Source organism: Camellia sinensis, chromosome 6 (genome assembly GCF_055761805.1).
Source record: "Camellia sinensis isolate YWXY chromosome 6, ASM5576180v1, whole genome shotgun sequence".
Lineage (NCBI taxonomy): Eukaryota > Viridiplantae > Streptophyta > Magnoliopsida > Ericales > Theaceae > Camellia > Camellia sinensis.
Window position 1 is genome coordinate 189,460,071 of NC_138966.1, and position 23,735 is coordinate 189,483,805.

The 23,735-nt window shown below is 37.5% G+C and overlaps 1 protein-coding gene and 1 long non-coding RNA gene across 2 annotated transcripts; both read right to left on the bottom strand.

Annotated features, from left to right (window-relative positions):
* Positions 1-1,360: 1,360 nt before the first annotated feature.
* On the bottom strand, positions 1,361-22,784 carry LOC114262627 (BTB/POZ and MATH domain-containing protein 2-like). Its single transcript, XM_082872873.1, has 4 exons — positions 22,042-22,784; positions 3,726-4,074; positions 2,537-2,813; positions 1,361-1,834 (listed from the first exon to the last, which is right to left on the bottom strand). The coding sequence occupies exons 1-4, from the start codon at positions 22,443-22,445 to the stop codon at positions 1,653-1,655; spliced, it is 1,212 nt and encodes a 403-aa protein (XP_082728999.1). The 5' UTR covers positions 22,446-22,784; the 3' UTR covers positions 1,361-1,652.
* On the bottom strand, positions 16,885-18,924 carry LOC145792169 (uncharacterized). Its single transcript, XR_014331369.1, has 2 exons — positions 17,522-18,924; positions 16,885-17,207 (listed from the first exon to the last, which is right to left on the bottom strand). It is a non-coding gene; the product is annotated as an uncharacterized LOC145792169 (long non-coding RNA).
* Positions 22,785-23,735: the final 951 nt, after the last annotated feature.

The window sequence follows — 23,735 nt, forward strand, 5'->3', positions numbered from 1 at the left end:
GTGACACGTATCCCCGACCCCAGCCTAAAAGTGATCAGGGATTGATTTTTGAATATCATCCCCGTCCCGTTGGGGATATTTTTCGGGAAAAAACCGCTCAAATCGAGGTCGGGTCCCCGTTGGGCCGGGTTCAGATTGCCATCCCTATTTACGGGTTCCGTTTCGATAATCCGAATCGTTCTATGTGTAGAACTGGTTAAGTTATATACTTGTAAAAAATCACGTTAATCAAATATTAATAGTTATCTCATCGGATCAAATTTCTGTCTATCGTTTATTTTTTTCACCGTCTATTTTTTTATACAAAACTGATTTAATCACGTAATTGTCGATATATGATCAATGTGATTTTTTACAGGCATATAGTACTCGACGAGTTCTATACATTGATCGGTTCAAATTATCGAAACAAGGACCTGTGGTGGATCCCTACGGGCTCAACAAAGCCAGCCACTTAAGTAATTATGGATTCAACCCAAAATGTGAAAAACGTCTGCTTCTGCTAGTTCAAGACCTTTAATGGATTTGTTTGACCAGTATTGGCCTTCGTTATATGCAATGTGAAAAAATGCCAAGGATGTTCTTCCAAATGAACAATGCAGCTACCTAGATAAGTTTATCGTCTGGTTGTGTTTCCATTTTCTGTTTTTATTTTCAGAAAAACACAGCTGTTTGGCAACCTGCTCAAAGTGTGCCAAGAATTTTTATTTTTTTAAAATAACCTACTTTTAAAGAAACAATATAAAAATATCAATGGTTTCAAACTTTCCTTTTTTGTTTCGGAAAACATAAGACTTCAATGAAGGTTTCTTTGGGGATAATCAAGGTACAGCTACCTTGTGAAATCAATAAATCAAGCCACAAAATAATTCCCCATGCAATGGAATCCAAGCAAATTTGTGCTGAAATTTCTTTTACAGTTTTGATCCTGAACTGCAGGACTAGGAAGCAGAGCACTGCATTCCACCTGGAGGAGTGATATTGGCAAATAGATATGGTGATTGTGTGCAAACCATTCTTTCCACTACTAGGGCATTAAAACCCTTCAGTAGAATTTTTCACAAAGTAATTTTAAATATTGCTTATGCTCTGCCCGGATTTTAGAAAAGATAAATATCTCATCAATATAAACTACACTACAATCTTTAAGACCTTTAAAGATTGTATCCATCCACTGTTGAAATACCTGTGGTACTATATTTAAACCAAAAGGAATAACATTCCAGTGATAATGTCCTTTAAGTATACTGAAAGTTGTCAATTTTTTTGACTCTTCAGTCAATTGAATTTTCAAAAATTCAATCTTACAATCGGACCATACTGGCCAATGAGCAAAAAAAGAGGAGAGAGAGAGTAAAAATTTCAACACATAGTCTGCTTAAATGCATAGATTTAAAAGGAGCATCTCAGTATCCAAGAAACTCAAATTACACAATTAAAAACATACAAAATAAAAAGTTCCAAAGCCATGTTCTATAAATATCAGAAAGCAAAACTGCTAACCTTTCACATTTAAATGCATCTACTAAAGGAACTCATCAAGTTTCCTATATAAATTGCCTAGTGATAGTGCAATTCAAATTATCTAAATCCTATCACCTCTTTCAATCATCAATGGACGGTGAATGATGCAAACTGTCTGTTGTCAGTAATCAGTATATCCTTTGCTTTACCCGCCTTCCATTCACATCACTACCATCAAGTCCGGTTTCATTCCTGAATCCATACGAAATGACAGAATGCTCGCCAAGGCTAGCTACATATTCCAGCAGTTCGGTCAGGACAGAGGGACAGCTTTCCTTCAAATATTCAAACCCCTCTGTTTGCATCACAGCTGAAAACAGAACATAGACCTTCAGTCATATCATGATTATATCAAGATAGGAATTGGATAATTCAATTAGGTTATTTAATAAATACTGCGGCTTCAGAAACAGTTGGCTCTTTATTAGTTTTGTAGCGTTATCTATCAAGAACAAAGGAAAGTTAAGTACAACCACATGACATTTCATTTATTTATTTTGTATTTACTTTTTGGGTTAGTCATGAAGAAAACAAGCGAACATGAATCCCTAAAACAAAGGTTGAGAGACAACACAGGGTTACCACTTGGCCTAAAAGGACAGTCAAACATGACTTCTTGCTAAAAATGAATGGATGAGACAGACAAGTAGAACATACAAGGATAAGCCATATCTTGCCAGGGCCTTGTTCCACCCTCCCTAAAAGATCACTGTTCATGCAATTATGTATTCCTTTAAAAATTATGCATTCCTCAGTCAAAGCAAGCAACCATGCTTTTTATTGTACCTTTGTTTCCAAAGGACATGAACATGACATAGGTAAGCCCCATTGCCACCCCCAGACAACCATCCTAGAAGGCAGCCACTAAAAACAAACAAGAAACTATCAACAAAAGATACTATTGAGAGCAGCATTTAAAAATGTCGTGTGGTTCTACAATGTATTCGTAGCAACTACAGTTTTCTAAACACATCCGAAAAAATTCAAAACAAGGGGGCATCGACAATATTACCTTTCAAGTTTTCAGGTAATGCTACAAATTTGAGACATACAGCTTTCAACTGGAAACAATGATGCTGCTCTGCCAAAGCTAAAGTTGTTGCTACAGTGTTGATGGCAACCTCCTCGCAAAGTTTAGCTTCACATAGCAATCTGAGTCTGTCAAGTCCATATCGGTCAGCTGCTGCAAGCAGATGCTGAGCCACCAGTGTAGAAGCCCACTTAGAATTCAGACCCGCAAGTTGTTGCATGTCAGGTAGAGAATCCCAGTATATAAAATGGAGTAAAGCCTGCACATAGCCAACAATAAAAAGAGATAATAATAAGTTACATTTGTGCAAACTCGCTTAATCCCGATGCATAGTTGTGGGAGCAAACAGACCTTAGCAAAACCCAGCATTTTTTTATGCCTCAGAGAAGAATCATAAGACAGGACAGGACAGAACATTTAATTCTTGCAATAAGGTCTAAATGCATAGAAACAGAATAATCATGATTTTAGGGAAATTTAAGGATGCATATTGAAAAGCATTGGTATCCAGGCATGGAATTGTCAAGATATTTAGTAAGCAGGTGCCATGCCACTGATAAACCTAATTAACTTCTTAAATATTCACCCAAAAAACTTCTTAAATATTGACCACACTGAATCAACGATGGACCTCTATTTGTAGAAAGCAAAACTATTTCTAACTAATTTTGTAAGAAATATGATATGAAATAAAATGTTATCATGTCAAGTTATGGGCAAGAAGCAATCATAGTTAGCGTAAGAAAGGAAAAGCATCAAGAGGAGGGCAACCCTTAGTGGATTAAGATTTGCTGGCAAAAGCAGCATCTTAATAAGAAGAATCCAGGTATACATTCGAGGATATAAAATCATGCTTTAGTACGACAGAATTGTAAAATTCACAGAGCAAGGATTACAAGAACTAAAACTGTTCATATAAGCTCCACTGGATGTACATGTGAAGTTAGACAGCATCAAAAATACTTGCAGAAGCATAAAATAGACATAACACAGAGTTAATGAAGTTCACTAGTTTAAGTAGCCACGGTGATAAATGCATGTGTAGCCAATGTTACATACACACATTTTTTGTAACTTATCAGAATTCATACGAGTGCTAACATGTACAAACTAAAAGAAAACAAACAGTACTAGCAGAACCTTGGAGAGAGAGAGATTGAGATTGAATAACCTTAAAAACAGGTGCCTCCATTTCCTCAACTTTAATGCACTCAGTATTACGGTCCTTCAGTGGACCAAAAAGTTGTGCCTTGAACACAGGAGAGCGTGCCGCAAGCACCAACTTGTGGGCAGCAAAGGTTTCACCATCAACTTCAAAATTTACGTCAGTTCCCTCTCCACTTTCTAAGAGCCATCCAAAATGCTGTCCAATATCAGAAGCTGGCAATGATATGGTGTAAATTTTAGGTCCCTCAGTTTGTGACTTAATGACACCAACAGTGCATTGAATCAAGAGGCAATCATCTTTAAGGTAGTCTGATGTTTCTAAAGCAGTTCTTTTGTAAAAGCGTTTATAACCCCTGCAATGACAAACAAATCCATCAATCATATGAAGCACGGATACGGGTATGGGCGTAGGTATGGGTACATCGATTGATGTAATCAACAATCAATCTTAGAGAATGAAAACAAGCAATAGTTGAGTTAAGTTGAGTTGCAGCAAGGAAAAAGAAGAAGAAAAAAATAGATTTATAGCCTATAAACTCGAAGCTCTTGCTACAACTTGTGTAAAATTAGGGCTTCTATAGTGGATTGTGCTTTTTTGTTCCACATCAAACTTAAGCCCAACTCATAATCTTAAAAATATTTTTTGTCCAGCCAACTACATGGACAAACCAAGATCAATGAGCAAGCAATACCTAGAGTAGGCCAAGTCCAAACATTCTTTATTTAAATAAAATAGGCCAGCACAACTAGCCCCCCACACAGCCTTCCTCAACTACATAGGCCATAGGCCCTATCCAACCTAGGATCAAGGTAGTGTGAAAGCAACCGATATGCTTAAAAATATTTTATATCCAGCATACTATGTGGACTAACCAAGATCAATGAGCAATACCTAGTGTAGGCCAAGTCCAAACCTTCTTTATTTAAATAAAATAGGCTAGCACAACTAGCCCCCCACATAGCTTTCCTCAACTACATAGGCCCTATTCAACCTAGGATCAAGGTAGTGTGATAGCAACATACACCTGCCACAAGAAAGAAAAATGGAAAATTGAAGCATTTTTGAACAAGTAGAAGAATATCACAAAATTGATGTGGTTGGCCATGATATCAAAATATTCATTTTCCTCCACCTCCATCTCCTACTCCTCTTCCTCTTTTTTCCTTTCATTAGTAAGTTGACCTCATATAACGGCACCGTAACTCCTTTGTTTTTTCTCTCTCTTTTTTTTTTTTTTTTTTTTTTGATAGTAAAATAAAAGCACCATAATAGCCATTATGACTTTGTAATGGATGCTAACATTAGGTCCTGTACTGTAAACCATAATGGGTTTGTAACACACTAATAACTTTAACGATGGCTGCTACCAAAACCCTGTGCAAACCTGGTAGGCCTAAGGAGGTTTAACAAAAATAAAATTCCAAAAAATATATGTAATTTCAAGGTATAAACAATGCCAATACTCCATTTGAACCTACTGGTGATAATTGCAGGTCAACATTCAATGTTGGATGTGATTTGCAACATAATGAAACCATCTGGGTAGTTGGTACATATGAAGCTAAAGCAACTGCTGTAAAAGGCTTCCCCTTGCAACCAAGAGGAACTTATTTAAGTTGGGAGAACCAATTAATGTATATTAAGCGGGCTACAGAGTTGTACAAAATAGCATAAAATTGGAGGAATGTATTGAAAAGTGTAAAACGTGTAGTTTTAGAGAAGAGAAAGAGTTAGGGAATGAGTTAGACCTTATTCCCTTTTATATTGATAATTCTGAGCGATCAATTATTTCCTATTCTAACACTCCCCCTCAAGCTGGTGCGAAGATATCTCTCATACCCAGCTTGTTGAGAATGCCATGAAAGGATTTGCTCCCTAGTCCCTTGGTAAGAACATTAGCTAGTTGGTCGCCAATCTTCACAAATGGAATACATATAGTGCCACTAGTGAATTTTTCCTTGATGAAGTGCCTATCAATCTCCACATGCTTAGTTCTATCTTGCTGAATTGGATTATGAGCTATGTTGATTGCAGCCTTGTTGTCACAGTATAGTCGCATGGAGTCAATCTAATGAATTCCTAAGTCTCCCAACAATAGTTTAATCCATAATAACTCACATACACCTTGAGCCATAACCCTAAATTCCGCCTCAACACTAGATCAAGCAACCACATTCTGTTTCTTATTTCGCCATGTGTCTAGGTTGCCACCAACAAATGTGCAATATCCAGAAGTTGATCGTCTGTCAGTGACTGATCTTGCCCAATCTACATTAGTAAATGCCTCCACACTGAGATGGTCATGTGTTGAGAAGCAAAGACTCTTTCCAGGAGAAGACTTCAGGTATCTCAGGATTCTCATAACTGCCTCTAAATGGGAGGTCTTAGGAGCATGCATAAACTGGCTCACCTTGTTCCCGGCAATGGCAATGTTTGGACGCGAGTGAGATAAATATATGAGCTTGCCCACTAGTCTTTGGTATCTCCCCTTGTCCACTGGCTCTCCCTCTTGATTCTCACTGAGTTTCTAGTCTGGTTCTAGAGGTGTATCACATGGTCTACCTCCAAGCAGTCTAGTTTCCTTTAGCAAGTCAAGCACATACTTTCTTAGACATATAAAGATGCCATCCTTGCTCCTAGCTACTTCAATACCCAAAAAATACTTCAAACTACCCAAGTCTTTGATTTCAAACTCCTTGGCTAAGTATTCCTTCAACCAAAGGATCTCCTCAACGTCATCCCCTGTCAGAACAATATCATCATCTTAAACAATGAGAGCTATGGTCTTACCATGTGAGAAGTGTTTCACAAACAAAGTGTGATCAGCTTGACTCTGCTTGAACCCATATTTCAGCATAACTTGAGCAAACCTTTCAAACCAAGCCCTAGGGGACTGCTTTAGTCCATAAAGTGACTTTCAAAGCTTGCATACTTTCCCTTTGGACTTGACATCCGCAAAACCAGAAGGAATATCCATATAGACCTCTTCTGCTAGGTCTCCATGAAAGAAGACATTTTTCACATCAAACTAATGAAGTGACCAATCCAAATTTACAGCAAGAGAGAGTAAGGCTCTGTTTGTTTATGTTTTCAAACTAGTTTTCTACACCAGAGTTTGAATATGATGTTTGTTTAGTGTTTTAGAATCACATTTCGAAAGCTCTGCGGAGAGCTCTGTCTCAGCCGCTTTCTCAGCCGCGCTTTTTAGAATTTTTTTTTGAAAATTTTGCCTGACGAAACGTCCGGCCGGTTGACCGGAATAGTGATTTTTTTATTTTTTATTTCTTTTGCAATTGATATGTTAATTTTTGTATAATCGAAAAAAACATTTTTTTAAATTTTTTAAATTTTTTTTGTGCTTTAAAATAATTTTGAGTTGTATGTTTAGTTATGAGTTGTAAATTTTTGTATCAAATATCAAATGTCACATCAACAATTCCTCACTCAAATCAAAACTCTTTTTAAAACTATTTTCAAAACTCTTTACCAAACAAATTTTCTACACTCAAATTATAATTCCAAACCTCACAAACTCAAAATACAACTCATACTCTCAAATCATAATTACAAAACACAACCAAACGCAGGCTAAGATTCTCACAGAGTTCATCTTAGCAACCGGTGCAAATGTCTCCTGGTAATCTACCCCATAAGTCTAAGTGAAACCCTTAGCAACTAATCTTACTTTGTACCGTTCTATGGAACTATCTGCTTTGTGTTTTACAGTGTACACCTACTTACACGCAATTGGATTTTTTCCTCTAAGTAACTCTATTAACTCCCAAGTGTCACTCTTGCTGAGAGTTCTTATCTCTTCCATCATGGCATGTTTCCATTTAGGAATAGAGAGAGCATTCTGAAAATTGGTGGACTCACAGAAAACACTTTAGACAGAAAGGCTTTATATGAGGAAGACAGATTAGAATAAGAGACATGACTAGTAATAAATGCTAAGTACATGACCAAACTCCCTTTCTATTAGCAATGGGAACATCATGATTTGAGACATCAAGAATAGGAGTACTAGAATTAGAATTACCTGGACTCTTAGGAGATGAGGTTGACTCTGGACACTCATCCAGAGAAGAAGTTGACAGTAGTGGAGGGAGAGTAGGCTCTTGCATCCAGGTGACTTATTGTCTGTCCTTGCACTGATATAAATTTTGACTGCTTCCTTGTCCTCAACAATCGCTGGCTCATCATCCTCTATCTTTTCAACAACTGGCGGAAGAGAAACAGGTGGAACATGAATCTCTTCACACCAAGGCTCCCCTGGGAGAGATGACTGGGATAACGGAGAAGTTGAAAAATAAGGCTGAGACTTAAAGAATGTGACATCCATGAAGACAAACCATTTACGAGTGGGAGGGTGATAACACGTATAACCCTTTTTGGGTGACTGAAGCACCTAGAAAAACACACTTAAGTGACCTAGGATCCAATTTACCATGAGTGGGAGAATGATTATGGACAAAGCAAATACAACCAAAGATCTTAGGAGAAATGGAGAACCCGAAAGAGATAGACTCGAACAAAACTTGAAGAGGTGTTTGTTTTTGAAGGACTTCGGTACAACGACGATTAATCAAATAAGCGATAGTGAGAACCGCTTCCCCTTAATAGGATTGAGGAACCCGCATCTCAAAGGATAGACAACGAGCGACATCAAGGAGATGGCTATTTCTGCGTTATGCAACACCATTTTGTTGAGGGGTATTAGTGCATGAAGTTTGGTGAACAATGCCATGTGTGGCGAAGTAAGTGGCAAGACTAGAGTCAATATATTCTCCCCCATTATCAGAATGTACAATTTTGACAACCGCCCAAACTGAGTACAATCCATTTTATGGAAGTTTTGAAACACAGAAAAAACATCAGTTTTATCCTTCATTAAATAGACCCAAGTGGCCCTGGAACAATCATCTATGAAGGTAACAAACCATTTTTGACCGGTTAAAGACACAAAACGGGATGGACCTCATACATTAAAATGAATCAAAGAAAAGAGAACTAAACTTTTATGAATAGAAGGAGCAAAAGAGGCTCTGTAATGTTTTCCAAGTTGACAAGACTCACATTGAAAATCTGACACATTATTTTTCTCAAAAACAAAAGGGAAATAAATGCTTAAGTAATAAAAAAGAGGGATGTCCTAAGCGACAGTGCCACAGCCAAATGTTTTCCTTGGTGGATGGTAGCTGAATAGATGAATTAGCCAGCTTGTCTGTCTGATCCAGAATGTAGAGCCCATGTTCCTCTCTACCACTACCAATCTTCTTCCTTGTGATAAGGTCCCGAAAAAGACAACGATCAGGAAAAAATGTCACGCTACAATTTAAGTCACGAGTAATACGACTCAAAGATAAAAGATTAACACTGAAATTGAGAATGTGGAGGGCAGAAGACAAAGGAAGGGAAGAGGTGGTATGAATTAAACCTTTCCCTGACACAAACGAAATGGTACCATCAGAAATACGCACTTTTTCCTTGACCTAAGGAGGGATTATACTCTGAAAATAAATTAGAGGAGCCAGACATATGGTCGGAAGCACCGGAATCAATAATCCATGATACAGTCGTAAGAGATAGCACTGCACATGGAGAGGAAGCCAAGTTACTTGAATTGGCAAAGGAAGAAGAGGGTGCACCTGTAGCAGAAGTGAAGGCTCGACGGTCTAGCAAGTGGCTAAGAGCAATCTCAAAATCCGAGGCAAATACTCCCGAAACATCAACAATGGAGGAGACAACTAGAGATGAAGATGGTGGCTCAACAATGTCTGAAAAATGGGCTCATGCATTGGCCCCACGGTCTCTAGTACTAGACCGACCCCCTCGAGTACCAAGACGGTCGCCTCGGCCACCAGAGGGAGTGCCATGCAGCTTCCAACAAGTCTCTCGTGTGTGGCGAGGTCGACAACAGTAGTAATAGTAAATATTATTCTTCTCAGAGGAAGGACGAGAACCACGACTCACATGATCGCCATCGCAAGAGGGTGCAAAAACCAAGGCCGAGCGATCAATAGTAGCAGAAGGAAACATCACAAAACAACGACTCTCTTCATTCTAGACAAAAGCAAAGGCTTCCTGGAGAAAAGAAAGCACATCCATGCCAAGTACTCTGCTCCAAACCGGATCATACTCCACATTTAGGCCTTCCAAGAACGTGAAAACCCGCCCTTGTGCCACAAACTTCTGGTAACCAGCAAACAGATAGGCTTGTAATCCTGAAGGTGATCAAGTCGCCTCCACCCATTGGTAAGGAAGGTAAAATACTGGAGGATAGTCTGCTCACCTTGTACCGACCTTTCAATGGAGCGATGTAACTCGAAAGCCTGTGAGAAGTTGCCCTTCCTGGAGTAAGTAGTTGCTACGGCCTCCCAAATATCCTGGGCAGTGTCCATAGATAAGTAGCCTTCTCCAATCTCCGGAACCATAGAATGGATCAACCAGCCTATAATCAGAGAATTAGTGATCACCCACTAGTCATAATGAGGGTTGGTGATACTGGGTGCCTAAACCCGCCCATTAAAATATCCCATCTTCCCCTTGCTCTTCAAGAAAATAGTCAGACTTTGTGACCACGCTAGGTAATTTTGACCATTGAATAAAGAGGTGGTGATTCTAAGGCCAGTGTGGAGGGTATCAATCATAGCAGAAGGGATGACAGAATTCTTGCCCTGGGAGGGCTGAGAGGCAATAGATTCACTAGTCAAATCTGCCATGGGACATTACTACCTATCCCTCAACCACAATGCTAATCACAAACTCGGAAGATAAGAGTGGAGGAACAAGTACAATAGTAACTAGAAACTTATAAAGAATTAAGAATCAATTTTTTTTTTTTTTTTTTTTTTTTTTTTTTAATGCAACTAACGATCCATTACAAGAAAAGAGAGAGAGAGAGAGAGAGAAGAACACACTAACTATAATCGAGAGAAAGTCTACATTGGGAAAGAGTCGACAGTAGCCTAGGAGATGCTGACAAAAGCCAAGGAAACCAGAGGGGCTGTCAACAGCCCCTAAGGTGCCAGAGAAGCTGCCGACAGACCCCCTAGTGGACTGACGATGGCTTGGGTGAGGCCCTGGAGTGCCGACAAACCTCCTAGTGGATTGACGATGGCCTGGATGGACTGTGGGATGACAGAAGACGGCCTGGTGAGAGGCTACTATGGCTGACTGGGCTCTTGGGAAAGAAAGAGCTGCCGGCAGACAGGAAGAAGGTATGGGCTAGGGTTTAGGCTCTGATACCATTTAGTTTTAGAAAATAGAAAGAGTTAGGGAATGAGTTAGACTTATTCCCTTTTACATTGATAATTCTGGGCAATTACAGGAGTGCCATCAAGCATAATTCTAAGCAATCAAGAGAATAAATAAGAATACAATCAATTATTTCCTATTCTAATATTTCCTATTCTAACAAAACATATGGCTCATCAAAAGCAACTAAGGAGGTGATATATTTACTTTGACCTTGAAAGAACACAATCATTCTGGTTGGAGGATGAAGATGAAATTGTGCAAACTCTCAACACCAATAGGTCCTTAGGAATTATACCATTCACCTCAACAAAGGACTTTAATAGAGAATTTAGCTTATGATGATAACCACATACCAAGTTGCAATTAAAATAAAGCATTTACATTGAAGATAATTTGGCAATTTCCTTTGGTGTCACAATTTGGATTGGTCTAAAAGATTTAAGCTACCATGGGATTGCTAATAATGACTGATTTCCATTTGGTACAAACTGTACAATGTACCATAAACGAGAATGTTGGGTAACTAGGACCTCAAAACTCATCAAGGCAGACATTGTGCTTAATTTCTTCAAGTTGAAATGAAAAAGAAAGGGAAAAATATTAAGTTGTGTATAATTCTGAAAAAAAATTATCTGTCATTCTACTCCCACTTCAAAAAATAATAAAGAACAAAAACCATAGATTAGCACTAGTTAAAAAAAAATCAGTGCCCAAAACAAAGCTCAAGAGAACAAGTATGAAATAATTTGGTGACTTTCAAGATTTTTAGTTACCCAACACTTTCAAATGCAACGGAAATTAATATCACTCTAGCTTCTTAAACCTCCTAAACTAATCCAACCAAGACACAAAGTAAATTTTCATTGAGCATCTTCATTGTAAAATGCCTTCAAGCCAATAAGACACAGTATGATGTTGTGGCCATGAGCAATGCAAATTTTTGTAACCAATCTCTGTCCGAGGTGAATAGTGCAATTTTGAAGGACCTATATCCATCAGGAGTTTGAGTAGTTTCACCTAGGCCTAACAATGGATCAAATTATGAACCCAAAATTGCTTCTATAAATTGAATATGGCAAGTGGTTTCGATCCGACCAATCCATTATGATCCAAGTCCATTAAATTCGATAATTAATGGACAAGGTGTGGACTTAGGTTGAAGTAATATGACAATGAGTGAATTGGCTTTATGATATGTACATATAAATTATGTAAGACAATATTCATCTCAACCATTAGATTTTTAACAATCCAATGATACCAACTAGAGTTGTATAAGTACATGACAATAAGGTCTCCCTTTTACCACTCCCTGCTCCGTTTCTTTCTCCGTCACTTGAGAGTGATTGGAGAAATTCTGTGCAGATGATTGATAAGTGGCAATGACTAATTTAATCACTTAGGTTAGTTCTCTCTCTAGTCTCTTTTTAAATTTCAATCAAAAATGTTTTTACCATTTGGTCAGTTTAGGATTTTTTGGGTTTTAAAATGGCTTCATATTTTTGTACATAATCTTCTTATGCACAATTACACATACAAATTTACAAGTTCACATATATCAAAAAAGGATGACCTAGTGCACCAAGCTCCCACTGAAGCGGGATATAGAGAGGGATCCAAGATCGATGTATGTAGCCTTACCCTCAGTTTTGTATATGTGGTTTCTGAGATATTAAAACACACACACACACACATATATATATATAGATGATTTTCACTCAACACTTCCTGCAACATTGTCCATCATACAGAAAGTCTAATCTTTCAGATATTTATTGACTTAGTATGTAATTCTTAATGGAATGAACTGAACTGTCGTATTTGTTATTTGATAGCTAGCATATCTAAATTATCAAATTGGGTTGAAACAATAATTTCTTTAATTGATGGGATTAGAGTCACCCTCATTTAATTTTAATCCAATTTGTCTACAGGCCTAGCTTCATCTTTATCCTCGAACCAAAATGATATTAAGTTCTTTAGCTCTTTAGCCAAAATCTTTCAATCACCTCCTAGATTACTTCTAATGAGCCATATATTCCAAACTTTTTTCATACACTACCTCATTTGACTGGGATAACCCTCCCCCAATTTGCGGCCTTACCCTTCCCAACATTTCCAATTGAAAAGGGAAGTGATGCAGGACAATTAGGGACAGCAACAAATCTAGGCTTTTGGGTTTGATTTTAGTTGGATTTTATGTCTGTAATTGCAATAAGAATATAGGGGACAAGTAGGATTTGTTTAGGGTAATAAATAGGTAAGAGTTTAACCATGAAAAGATGGGATTTTAGGACTGTTTAGGGGCTGGTATGATGCTGTGAACAGTAACTCGCGAATAGTAAACTAAAAAATTAAAAAAAAAAAAAAATAAGAGAATAAGATAGATCTAAAAATCACTCTTAGAATTCCTTAGGCCACACACCCAGGATTTGATTACATCACACAACCCATAAAAAAGCTTCAAAGCTCTCAATTGTTTATAAAATATCAACTCCATCAATTATAAGCATTACAAGGGTTTGTATAGATATGAGACTTCCTAAATCAATTAGAACAAAAAAATGAAACTACTAAAATATTTTTAATTTTTAAAACTAATTTAAGATCAAATAAGAAATAAAAACAAAGACTAATTAAATAACTTGACCCACAAAACGACTCATGGGCAACCCATACAGCCCATGTCAGTAAATATAAAATTATCAAAATACCCCTAACCTTAAAAATCCTAGAAAACATAAAAATAATAATAAAATAAGACTCTAATAATATTAGAAACATAATTATAGAAGATTTCTATCAATTTCTCTGTGAAATCATGCCAATGTCCAAGTATCATCACTTCTCTGAATTTAGCCTTTCTTTAAGCTTCTTATACTTTGCATCATTCTTCCTTGGTTGAAAAAAACTCGACCTTGAGTTTTGAAGTGTTGGCATATAAGAATCCACAAGTTTTGAAATTGCATCCATGGCTTCACATTAAAATCTTCAAATTAGCAACGTCATCTCTTCTTCATTGGAGGTAGCAATGAAAGTGTTGAACGTACAGATGAGAAGAAGAAGAAGAAGAAAAAAAAGAAGAAGAAGCAAAACGAGAGAGAGGGAGAAGCTGCTGTATTTCCTTGATTTAAAAGCATAGGGTTTTTCCCTTACACACAATTATTTATAATAATAAGCATAACACATAAAGACCAATCTACCCCTAACACTTAACACTCCCCCTCAAGTTAGCGCAAAGATGTCTCTCATGCCCAACTTGCAACAAATGGGGTGAAAGACCTTACTACTAAGACCCTTAGAAAAACATCCGCCAGTTGATCTTCAGACTAAACAAAAGGCATACATATCACATTCTTATTCAATTTCTTCTTAATGAAATGTCTGTCAATCTCAATATGTTTAGCCCGGTCATGTTGAACAAGACTGTGCGCAATACTAATGGTAGCCTTGTTGTTGCAATACAAAGTAATGGGATCACTGCAATCAAGCCTCGATATCACTCAACAAAGATTGAAACCACACCAGTTCACATGTTCCATATGCTATAGCTCTGTATTCAGCTTCAGCACTAGATCTGGATACTACCGCCTGCTTCTTACTCTACCAAGCGACAAGATTTCCCTTTACAAAAGCACAGTAACCGGAGGCAGAGCGTCTGTCATCTATAGAGCCTACCCAATCTGCATCTGTGAATGCTTCCAACCTCTCGTAACCATGATTAGAGAACAAAATTCCTTTTCCAAGGACAGATTTAAGGTATCTTAAAATGCAATAGACTGCATCCAAATGAGTTGCACGAGGATCATGCATAAACTGACTCACTATCCCAACTGCATAGGCAATATCTGACCGAGTATGAGATAAATATATCAGTCTTCCCACAAGTCTTTGGTACTTTTCCTTCTCCACAAGCTCACCAACCCTACTACAAAGATGATAATTGGTCTCAATCGGGAAATTAGATGGTCTGCAGCCCAACATGCCCATTTCCTCAAGATGATCTAGAATATATTTCCTCTAAGAAATAAAGATGCCTTTATCACATCTGGCAACTTCAATCCCAATAAAGTACCACAACGGACCAAGGTCTTTGATCTTAAACTCCTTAGCTAACTATATATTGAGATGAGTTAACTCTTCCTCATCATTACTTGTCACAACTATGTCATCCACATATACAATAAGCACTGTTACCTTATGTACATTGCGTTTGGCAAATAAGACGTGATCTGCATTGCTTTGCTTATACCAAAATCCCAGCATTGCCTTTAAGAATCTACCAAATCAGGCTCAAGGAGATTGTTTCAAACCATACAAAGCTTTCTTCAATCTACAAACCTTTCTAACTGTAGTCTGAGATGAGAATCCAAGAGGTACATCCATATATACCTCCTCCTCCAAATCCCATGAAGAAAGGCATTCTTCACATCTAGTTGCTATAAAGGCCATCCCAAATTAGCAGCACACGAAAGAATAGCTCGAATAGAATTCATCTTCGCTACAGGAGCAAAAGTTTCTTGATAGTCTGTTCCATATGTCTAGGTAAATCCTTTGGCCACTAGTCTTGCTTTATACCGTTCAATCGTCCCATCTGCATTGTGTTTAATGGTGAACACCCACTTACATCCAATTGGGTTTTTTCCATTAGGAAGAGACACCAACTCCCAAGTGTTGTTTTTATTCAAAACTCGCATCTCTTCTACCATAGTTACCTTCCACTTAGGATCATTTATAGCTTTTTTCCAACCCTGCAGAATACACACAGATAAAAGAGACGAAACAAAGGCACGATATGTAGGAGACAACGAATCATATGACACAAATTTAGAAATAGGGTGTTGAGTACAGGCTCTAACCCCCTTTCTAAGAGCAATAGGAAGACTCAAATCATTAGCAATAGGGCTATCAACAACTGGTGAATAAATATGCTGAGGATCATTACCTGTAGAGTCAGTGGAAACTGGGTATGGAACTGGCATGAGAGATGATGATTGACCGAGTAGCACAAGAGAAGTCTGCTCTTTTTGACGCCGTGGATAAGTCTTAAGATCAACTCTATCCAAATGACCACCGATATCAATCTCATCAACAGAACTCTTAGGCTCCCCCTCACCACAAATAACAACCCGTTGATTAGGAAGGCAAAAAGACAACTCGTGCTGATATGATGTTGTATCCGCAATCTCATCCGTAACACTCTCCCCTTGAGGAGATAGCGGAGGACACGGGTAAAAAGACTTAGATTCACGAAAGGTGACATCCATACTAACATACAGCTTACGAGTGTGAGGGTCATAGCATTTGTAGCCTTTCTAAGCAGTAGAATAACCAAGAAAGACACACCAGACAACCTTAGGATCAAGCTTCCCACGAGTACGAGGTTGGAGATGGACAAAACAGACACTGCCAAAAACCCAAGGTGGAAGGGACGAAATGGGATAGGCCATAGGAAGTTCAAGAGGAAATTTGAAGTTGAGGACACGAGGGCATACGGTTAATAAGGTAAGCATCAGTGAAAACCGCATCCCCCCAAAATGACTGAGGAACTTTCATGGTAAATAAGAGAGAGCGAGCAACTTCAAGGAGGTGGCCATTTTTGCGTTCAGCAACTCCATTCTGCTCAGGAGTGCCAACACAACTAGCTTGATAAAGAATGCCATGCTCCTCGAGGTATGCCCTGAAAGCTCCATCAACATATTCAATCCCATTATCACTTTAAAGAATTTTGATAGTAGCATTAAAGAGATTGGACACCATTTTATGAAAAATTTTGAAGCACGAGAAAGCCTCATTTTTAGTGCTAAGTAAATAAATTCAAGTCATACGGGAATAACAATCAATAAATGTGACAAAACACCGATAACCAGAGCTAGAAACCACAAGGGAAGGACCCCACACATTTGTATGAATAAGTATAAAAAGAAAAGTACTTCTTTTATTAATGGAAGGATAACAAGTACGTTTATGCTTAGCAAGCTCACAAGCATCACAAACAAAGTTATTCCTAGGACAATCTCAAACTAATGAAGGAAAAAGTTTCTCTAGAATACTAAAGGAAGGATGCCCCAAACGACGATGCTACTGATGAAGAAGACGAAGAGAGGAGCCAAAAGTGGATTGAAGAGCCTGAGAGGACAAAGTTGATGGAGGAGGAACGACATCCAGAAAATACAGGCCACCTTGTGCTCTATCACTGTCAATCATTTTCCCCGTAGCCAGTTCCTGAAAGACACAATGAGTCGAAAAAAAGGTTACAGAGCAATTGAGAGCAGTAGTAAGGCCACTAACAGAAAGTAAGTTAGTGGAAAAATTAGGAACATGAAGAACAGATGATAGAGAAAGCAAAGAACTGTAATGAACTGAACCCTTACTGGAGATAGAGGATAAAGTGCCATCAGCCACTCTAACCTTATCTCGCCCAAAACCAAGGGAATAAAAATAAAAAAGACTAGAACTACCCGTCATGTGATCTGTAGCACCGAAATCAATGATCCAAGGAGACGACAAAGAGGTACTAAGTACACTATCTAAAATACCTGTGTTGGCAAAGTTGGAAAAGGCAGAAGAGGAAGGAGCTAAGGTAGATGAAGAATCAAGTTGAGCCATCAACCGTCAGAGAGTGTGAAGCTCATCCTGGGAAAGAGAACCAGTGTCACCCGAGGCACTAGCAGTAGTCTCAGATACATGTGCTTGAGGACGAACACCACCACCATCACCACCACGCCCTCGACTAGGCCGATCATGCAACTTCCAACAGTGCTCTTTATCATGTCTATCTTTCTCACAATAATCACACTTCAACCGGTCTCGATCAACCAAGGGGCCCTGACCACCACTCGGAGGCTGCTGACTAGGCAGAGTGTCACGTGACTTTGGGGCTGCAATCATCGCTGATTGATCCTGAATAGGGACATGTACCATAGCACTACGACGACTCTCCTCCTGCTGAACCAATGCATAAGCCTCGCGCAGTATGGGAAATGGAGAGCGACCCAACACCTGGACCCGTATCTGATCATACTCCAAATTCAGGCTAGCAAGAAAGTCACACACCCGCTCCTTCTCCACAACCTGCTAAAACATAATGGCATCCATGGAGCAAACTGGCTGGAAACTTGGTAGTAATCAAGCTCTTGCCATAAACCACTCAACTCTGCATAGTAGACGGCAAGAGAGCGATCCTTCTGATCCAAGCCCCTAATCTTCTTTCTCAATTCATAGGCCTGTGCATCATTACCCTGTTGAGAATACATCTGAGATGCGGCTATCCAGATCTTGTGAGCAATATCCATCAAGAGAAAAGTCCAACTAATGGTAGGCTCCATAGAATTGATTAGCCAAATCATAACTAAAGCATTATCAGAAATCCATTAAGCAGATAAAGCACTATCCTCAGTAGCTTGCTGGGTACTACCAGTAATATAGTTAGTCAACCGTCGAGCGGCAATGGTAAGACTGCAAGAGCAAGACCAAAACAAGTAATTGGTACCACTAAGCTTGACCGAACTAATCTGGAGAAATGAACTATCATCAAAAGTCATACCACGACTCAGTCCCCTCTCCTTCTTGCCCTTACCCTTACCCTCGCTGGCAGCCATAAGATGAGAGAAAGATGGTGCAAAAACATAAGCAGAATATCAAACAAATCCAAAAAACACTGAACCAGCTCAGCAACTCACCTTTTAAGGCTGAAACAGGGCAAGATTATCCTAGAACACAACAACCAGATCAACTACAAGCCTCAAAACTGAAGCAGACCATCCAAAACGCAGAAAAAAGCCAAGGTTGGGCCAAAATACCTCAAACCAGGGACAACACTCCCCTCTAGAGGTCCAGTCGGCACCCAAAGAAGTGAGGGGAAGGGACAAAACCAACCAAAAAAGGTTCAAACAGGAACTTCCAAAAAATCACCCATTTTTGACAAAAAATCAAAAAAAAATTGAAAAAACAATCAATAATGACCAAAACATCAAAAGGAGATTATAGGATGTTTACCCATTAAATTTTGAGCGTACTGTAAATTTTTTTTTTTTGGCAGTAGATGTACCAGGATACAAGGGAAGAATGAAAGGAACAATCTTCAAGGAGGAAGATATTGCTCTGATATCATGTTGAATGTATAGATGAAAATAAGAAGAAGAAGAAGAAGAAGAAGAAGAAGAAGAAAGAGAAGAAGCATAAGCAAAATGAGAGAGAGAGAGAAGCTGCTGTATTTCCTCGATTCAAAAGCATAGGGTTTCCCCCCTTACACACAACTATTTATAATAATAAGCATAATATATAAAGACCAAATTACCCCTAACACTTAACAGAAAGCAACAAGGTATTTTCAGCTCTAAAGCTGAATTTATCTAGAATGACAAAATCAATTAAGGTAGAAGATGAACCCTTGAATTGATCAAAGTGTTGAGTTGCCCTATCATCCATTCCGTTCTTTTTTGGCTTCGTAATATAGTGCTTACAATCAATTTGAATGCTCCTATTTGCATCAACAGACATGGATTCCATATTCTTAATCTTTTTCTCAACAAAAATGTTGTTTTGCAATTCAATTTTGCAATCCTCTTGTAACTTCAGCATATGCTTTAAAGGCATATTTTGCTAAACACTAGCAGTCGGTTGCTTCGATTCTTTAGTCCCTACAGCTTCCATAGCATCCAATTCCTCGCTTTGGACTCTAGTAATAACTAGATCTTCTTCGGGGTGCTTTTGGATCATTAGCAAGAGCCTTGTTATCCTTCAAAATCTGGTCATCTTTCACCTTGTGCAAGGTTTGATTGTTCTCCTTCACTTATAGCTTCAATTGCACAAGCTTTTGATCTTTAGCTCTAGCTTTCAGCCTTGGTACAACTTCTTGTGTGTACTCCATGCTATATCTTTACTGATGTGGCACTTCTTGCCTAATAATAGGGCTTAATGTAGGTTTAAATCTAGCAAGTCTTCAACATGATTCTTTCAAAACTCGATTTCGAGTGTCAAGTGTCTCAAGTCTTTGCATAGATTCTTCAAAGAAAGTGTTGCCATGTCTTGAATTAACAAATTGGTCACATGACTCAAAAAGATTATTTGAAAGTATATACCTCTCTTGAAGCTTAGCTTTCATCTCTTGCCATGTGTTTATTGGTGGCAATTCCAATCTTCTTATATATTCTTCAACACGATACCACCAAAGTTGTGCCAAACCTACAAGTTTCATCTTGGCAAATCTTGCTTTTCGATCATCCGTCCAATCATAGCAATCAAAATATTCCTCAATTGAAACAAGCCCATTAAAGAACATCATAGGATCATCTCTTCCTTCAAAATCTGGAACTTCTTTGTTATGGGGTATATAACATATTGTGGCACGTAGGATCTCTTACCACTTTGTAAGAACATAGTGGTGAAACCTTAAGCTCTAATACCAAATTGATGTAGGACAATTAGGGACAGCAGCAAATCCAGATTTTGGGGTTTGATTTTAATTGGATTTTATGGCCGAAATTGCAATAAGAATATAGGGGACAAGTAGAATTTGTTTAGGTTAATAAATAGGTAAGAGTTTAAGCATGAAAAGATGGGATTTTAGCACTGTTTAGGGACTGTTATGAGGCTGTGAATAGTAAACTAAAGCAAAAAAGAAGAAGAAAGGAGAAGAAGAAGATAGATCTAAGAATCACTCCTAGAATTCCTTAGACATCACACCTAGGATTTGATTGCATCACATAACCTATAAAGAAGCTTCAAAACTCTCAACTTTTTATAAAATATCAACTCCATCAATTATAAGCATTAAAAGCCTTAATATAGGATTAGGAGACTTCCTAAACCAATTAGAACAAAAAAAATGAAACTACTAAAATATCTTTAATTTCTAAAACTAATTTAAGACCAAATAAGAAACAAAAACAAAGACTAATTAAATAACTTGACCCACAAGACAACCTATGGGCGACCCATACAGGTCATGTCAGTAAATATACAATTACCAAAATACCCCTACTCTTAAAAATCCTAGAAAACCTAAAAATAATAATAAAATAAGACTCTAATAATACTAGAAACATAATTGTAGAAGATTTCTATTAGTTTTTCTATGAAATCATACTAATGTCTAAGTATTATCACTTCTCTGAATTTAGCCTTCCTTGAGCTTCTTATACTCTGCTTCAGGAAGTCCATTTGCAATTCAAAATGTAAATATGAACAGGCAAAAGAAAAAATTCAAAAGACAAAAACATTAATTCAATTGATAAATTTAGCATCTAGAGATGAAGTGAACCCCAAAATAGGAAGAAAGCACACAACATTAAAGAAGCCTATATTACATCAAATAGACCTTCTGTTTGAGGTCTCACAAAGAACAAGGGAAGAAATTACCACACTGTAATATATAATATCAATTTGAAATAATGAAACTTGGATGAAAACTAACCATTGAAGACACTAATCCAACTAAGTAAAGGAAATTGCAATCATGGAAGCATAGAATTAACAACTAATCTCTCATGAAGATAATAAAACACTACAATATAAATTAAAGAGGCAAAGAAACCAGATTAAGAAATTAAGAAAAATAAATGAATGTTCTATGCCCTTGAAAGAGAAATACATAATTTGTGATCTACAAAACTAGAGCACTTGATATTCAATAACCCTTTCTTGTTTCCTAACAATAAACATTTTGTGACCTACAAAAGTAGAGCACTTGGTACTCAATAATCGTTCCTCCTTTTCTAAGAAGTGTTGTGATGCATAAAAACATCAAAGTTTATTTAGTAATATTGGTTGTAAGAGGGCCTTTTTTTTTTATATGTAGTTCAAAAAAAAAAAAAAACACAATCTTTTCTCTTATTTTCTTCTCTCTCTTAACTTAACCAATTATTTCTTTTCTTTTCTATCCTAGCTTGCCAAACATAGTGTAAAACTAGCTTTACTTTACTGAAACATAGCCAATTTGTAGAAACTTTCCCATTCTTCATAACAATCTATGGAGACTAAGATTAACACGAATTAGACATAAAAAAAATTTGAAATTCAATGAATACACACACACACATATATATACACAGCTTACCACATGCTTCCACGGTATTTGAGGGTGTAGGGACCGGTATCGAGCGCCCGGCCAAAATGGGTGTGAACTTTGTGCCTCCCATTACCACTCTGATCCATGAGTGACAATTCAAACAAAGCTCTCACCTCAGAGCCCTCGCTAGCGAGAGCGATGAACAGTGAGACATGCGAAGCATTGTCCTCGACGCTCTTCCCATCTGGGTAGAAATAGATTGTCCACAAGTACCCACCAACCATGAAAGTCTCGGAAGGTATGTACTTACCGATTCCCATGCCCTTAGAGAGAGAGTACCCTGTGATCTTGAATTCGTGCGACCCATTTACAGTTTCGGTGCGAGAAGTGGAAGAAGAGGTGGAGACAGAAGAGGGGTTGAGGGTTTCCTTGGAAACCCTAATCGTGCCCATCAACGATTGAAAAAAGGTCCTGACTTTGGAAGATTGAGGGTTGAATTGGGGGATAATTAGGGGTTTTGGGAATTAGGGTTTGAAATGTAGGGTTTTGAAGGTGGACTTGCAGATTATGGCCCTTGTGTAGAGAGGGATTGAACTGAAATTTGCTGATTTGGTGGTTTGGAAGAGAGAGAGGCAGAGAGATGATGATGAGTTTACAAATAAATGCATTCTCAGACACCTGGGACCTTACATGCATACACGGTGTCCATCTCACATTGGAGGGTTTTCAAACAAGACTGTTTGGTTGTTTTTTTGACGAAAAGTTGTATTTTTATTTGGAGAAATGTATACAAAAGGGTGTGAGCCTCTATGGCTGTATTTAAAATATAAATTTTAATTTTAAATTTATAATATATTTTTTATATTGTTTAACTAATGAGAGTATTTTTTAATAAATTAAGTTAATGATTTTAAATTTAAGTCTTGTGTTTCTTTTATTATTATTATTATTATTTTTGGATAGAGAAATTGACATTTGATACAAGAAGAGAAGGATCATAAACATGAACGGAAGTGTTCATTTTTAATAATAGTATAAATATATATATTGAAAAATCATGTTTGAAATAAAATTACGAAAATGGAGAATATTTTTAATTAAAATGCGAATTAGAAATGTAATTTGTTTGGCTATAATTGAAGATAAATTAAGTAGTAACGAATTGAATCATTTTATTCTGTTGGTTGGAAAATCCAAACCGAAAATACATTACAATTTAATTAGGGATGTGAACCTGCTCAATGGGTGTATTTAAAATATAAATTTTAATTTTAAATTGATAATATATTTTTTATGTTGTTTAAGTGACAAAATTATTTTTTTAATAAATAAATGGATGGTTTTAAATTCAAATCTTGTGTTCCTTTTTAACTACTATTTTTTTTTTCTTTTTGGATAGAAAAATTAATACTTAAGAGGAGGCCACTTAACAAAAGAAAAAAAAATTCATAAATATCAACTGAACTGTTCCCTTTTAATAATAATATAAACAATAATGATACAGACCACTAAAATATCACCACTAACATCGCCACTAATGATGTGGCAAGCCAAAAAAAAAAAAACAAAAAACTAACACACAAAACACACTGCCACATCCCTAGTGCAATCACTAATTAGTGGTCTGCATCATTTTTCTAATATAAATATAGATTTTTTCAATGGAAAATGCCTTAGACCACTAATTAGTGGTGGCTCTAATGATGTAGCAGTGGATCCCAACCACTGCCACAGTGCATTTG

Coding starts and splice junctions, on each gene's coding strand:
- LOC114262627 (XM_082872873.1), bottom strand. CDS start 22,445: ATGGGCACGATTAGGGTTTCCAAGGAAACCCTCAACCCCTCTTCTGTC. Junction 2,814..3,725: donor TGGAGGCACCTGTTTTTAAG/GTTATTCAATCT, acceptor GGCTATGTGCAG/GCTTTACTCCATTTTATATA. Junction 1,835..2,536: donor ATTACCTGAAAACTTGAAAG/GTAATATTGTCG, acceptor TTCTGTTTTCAG/CTGTGATGCAAACAGAGGGG.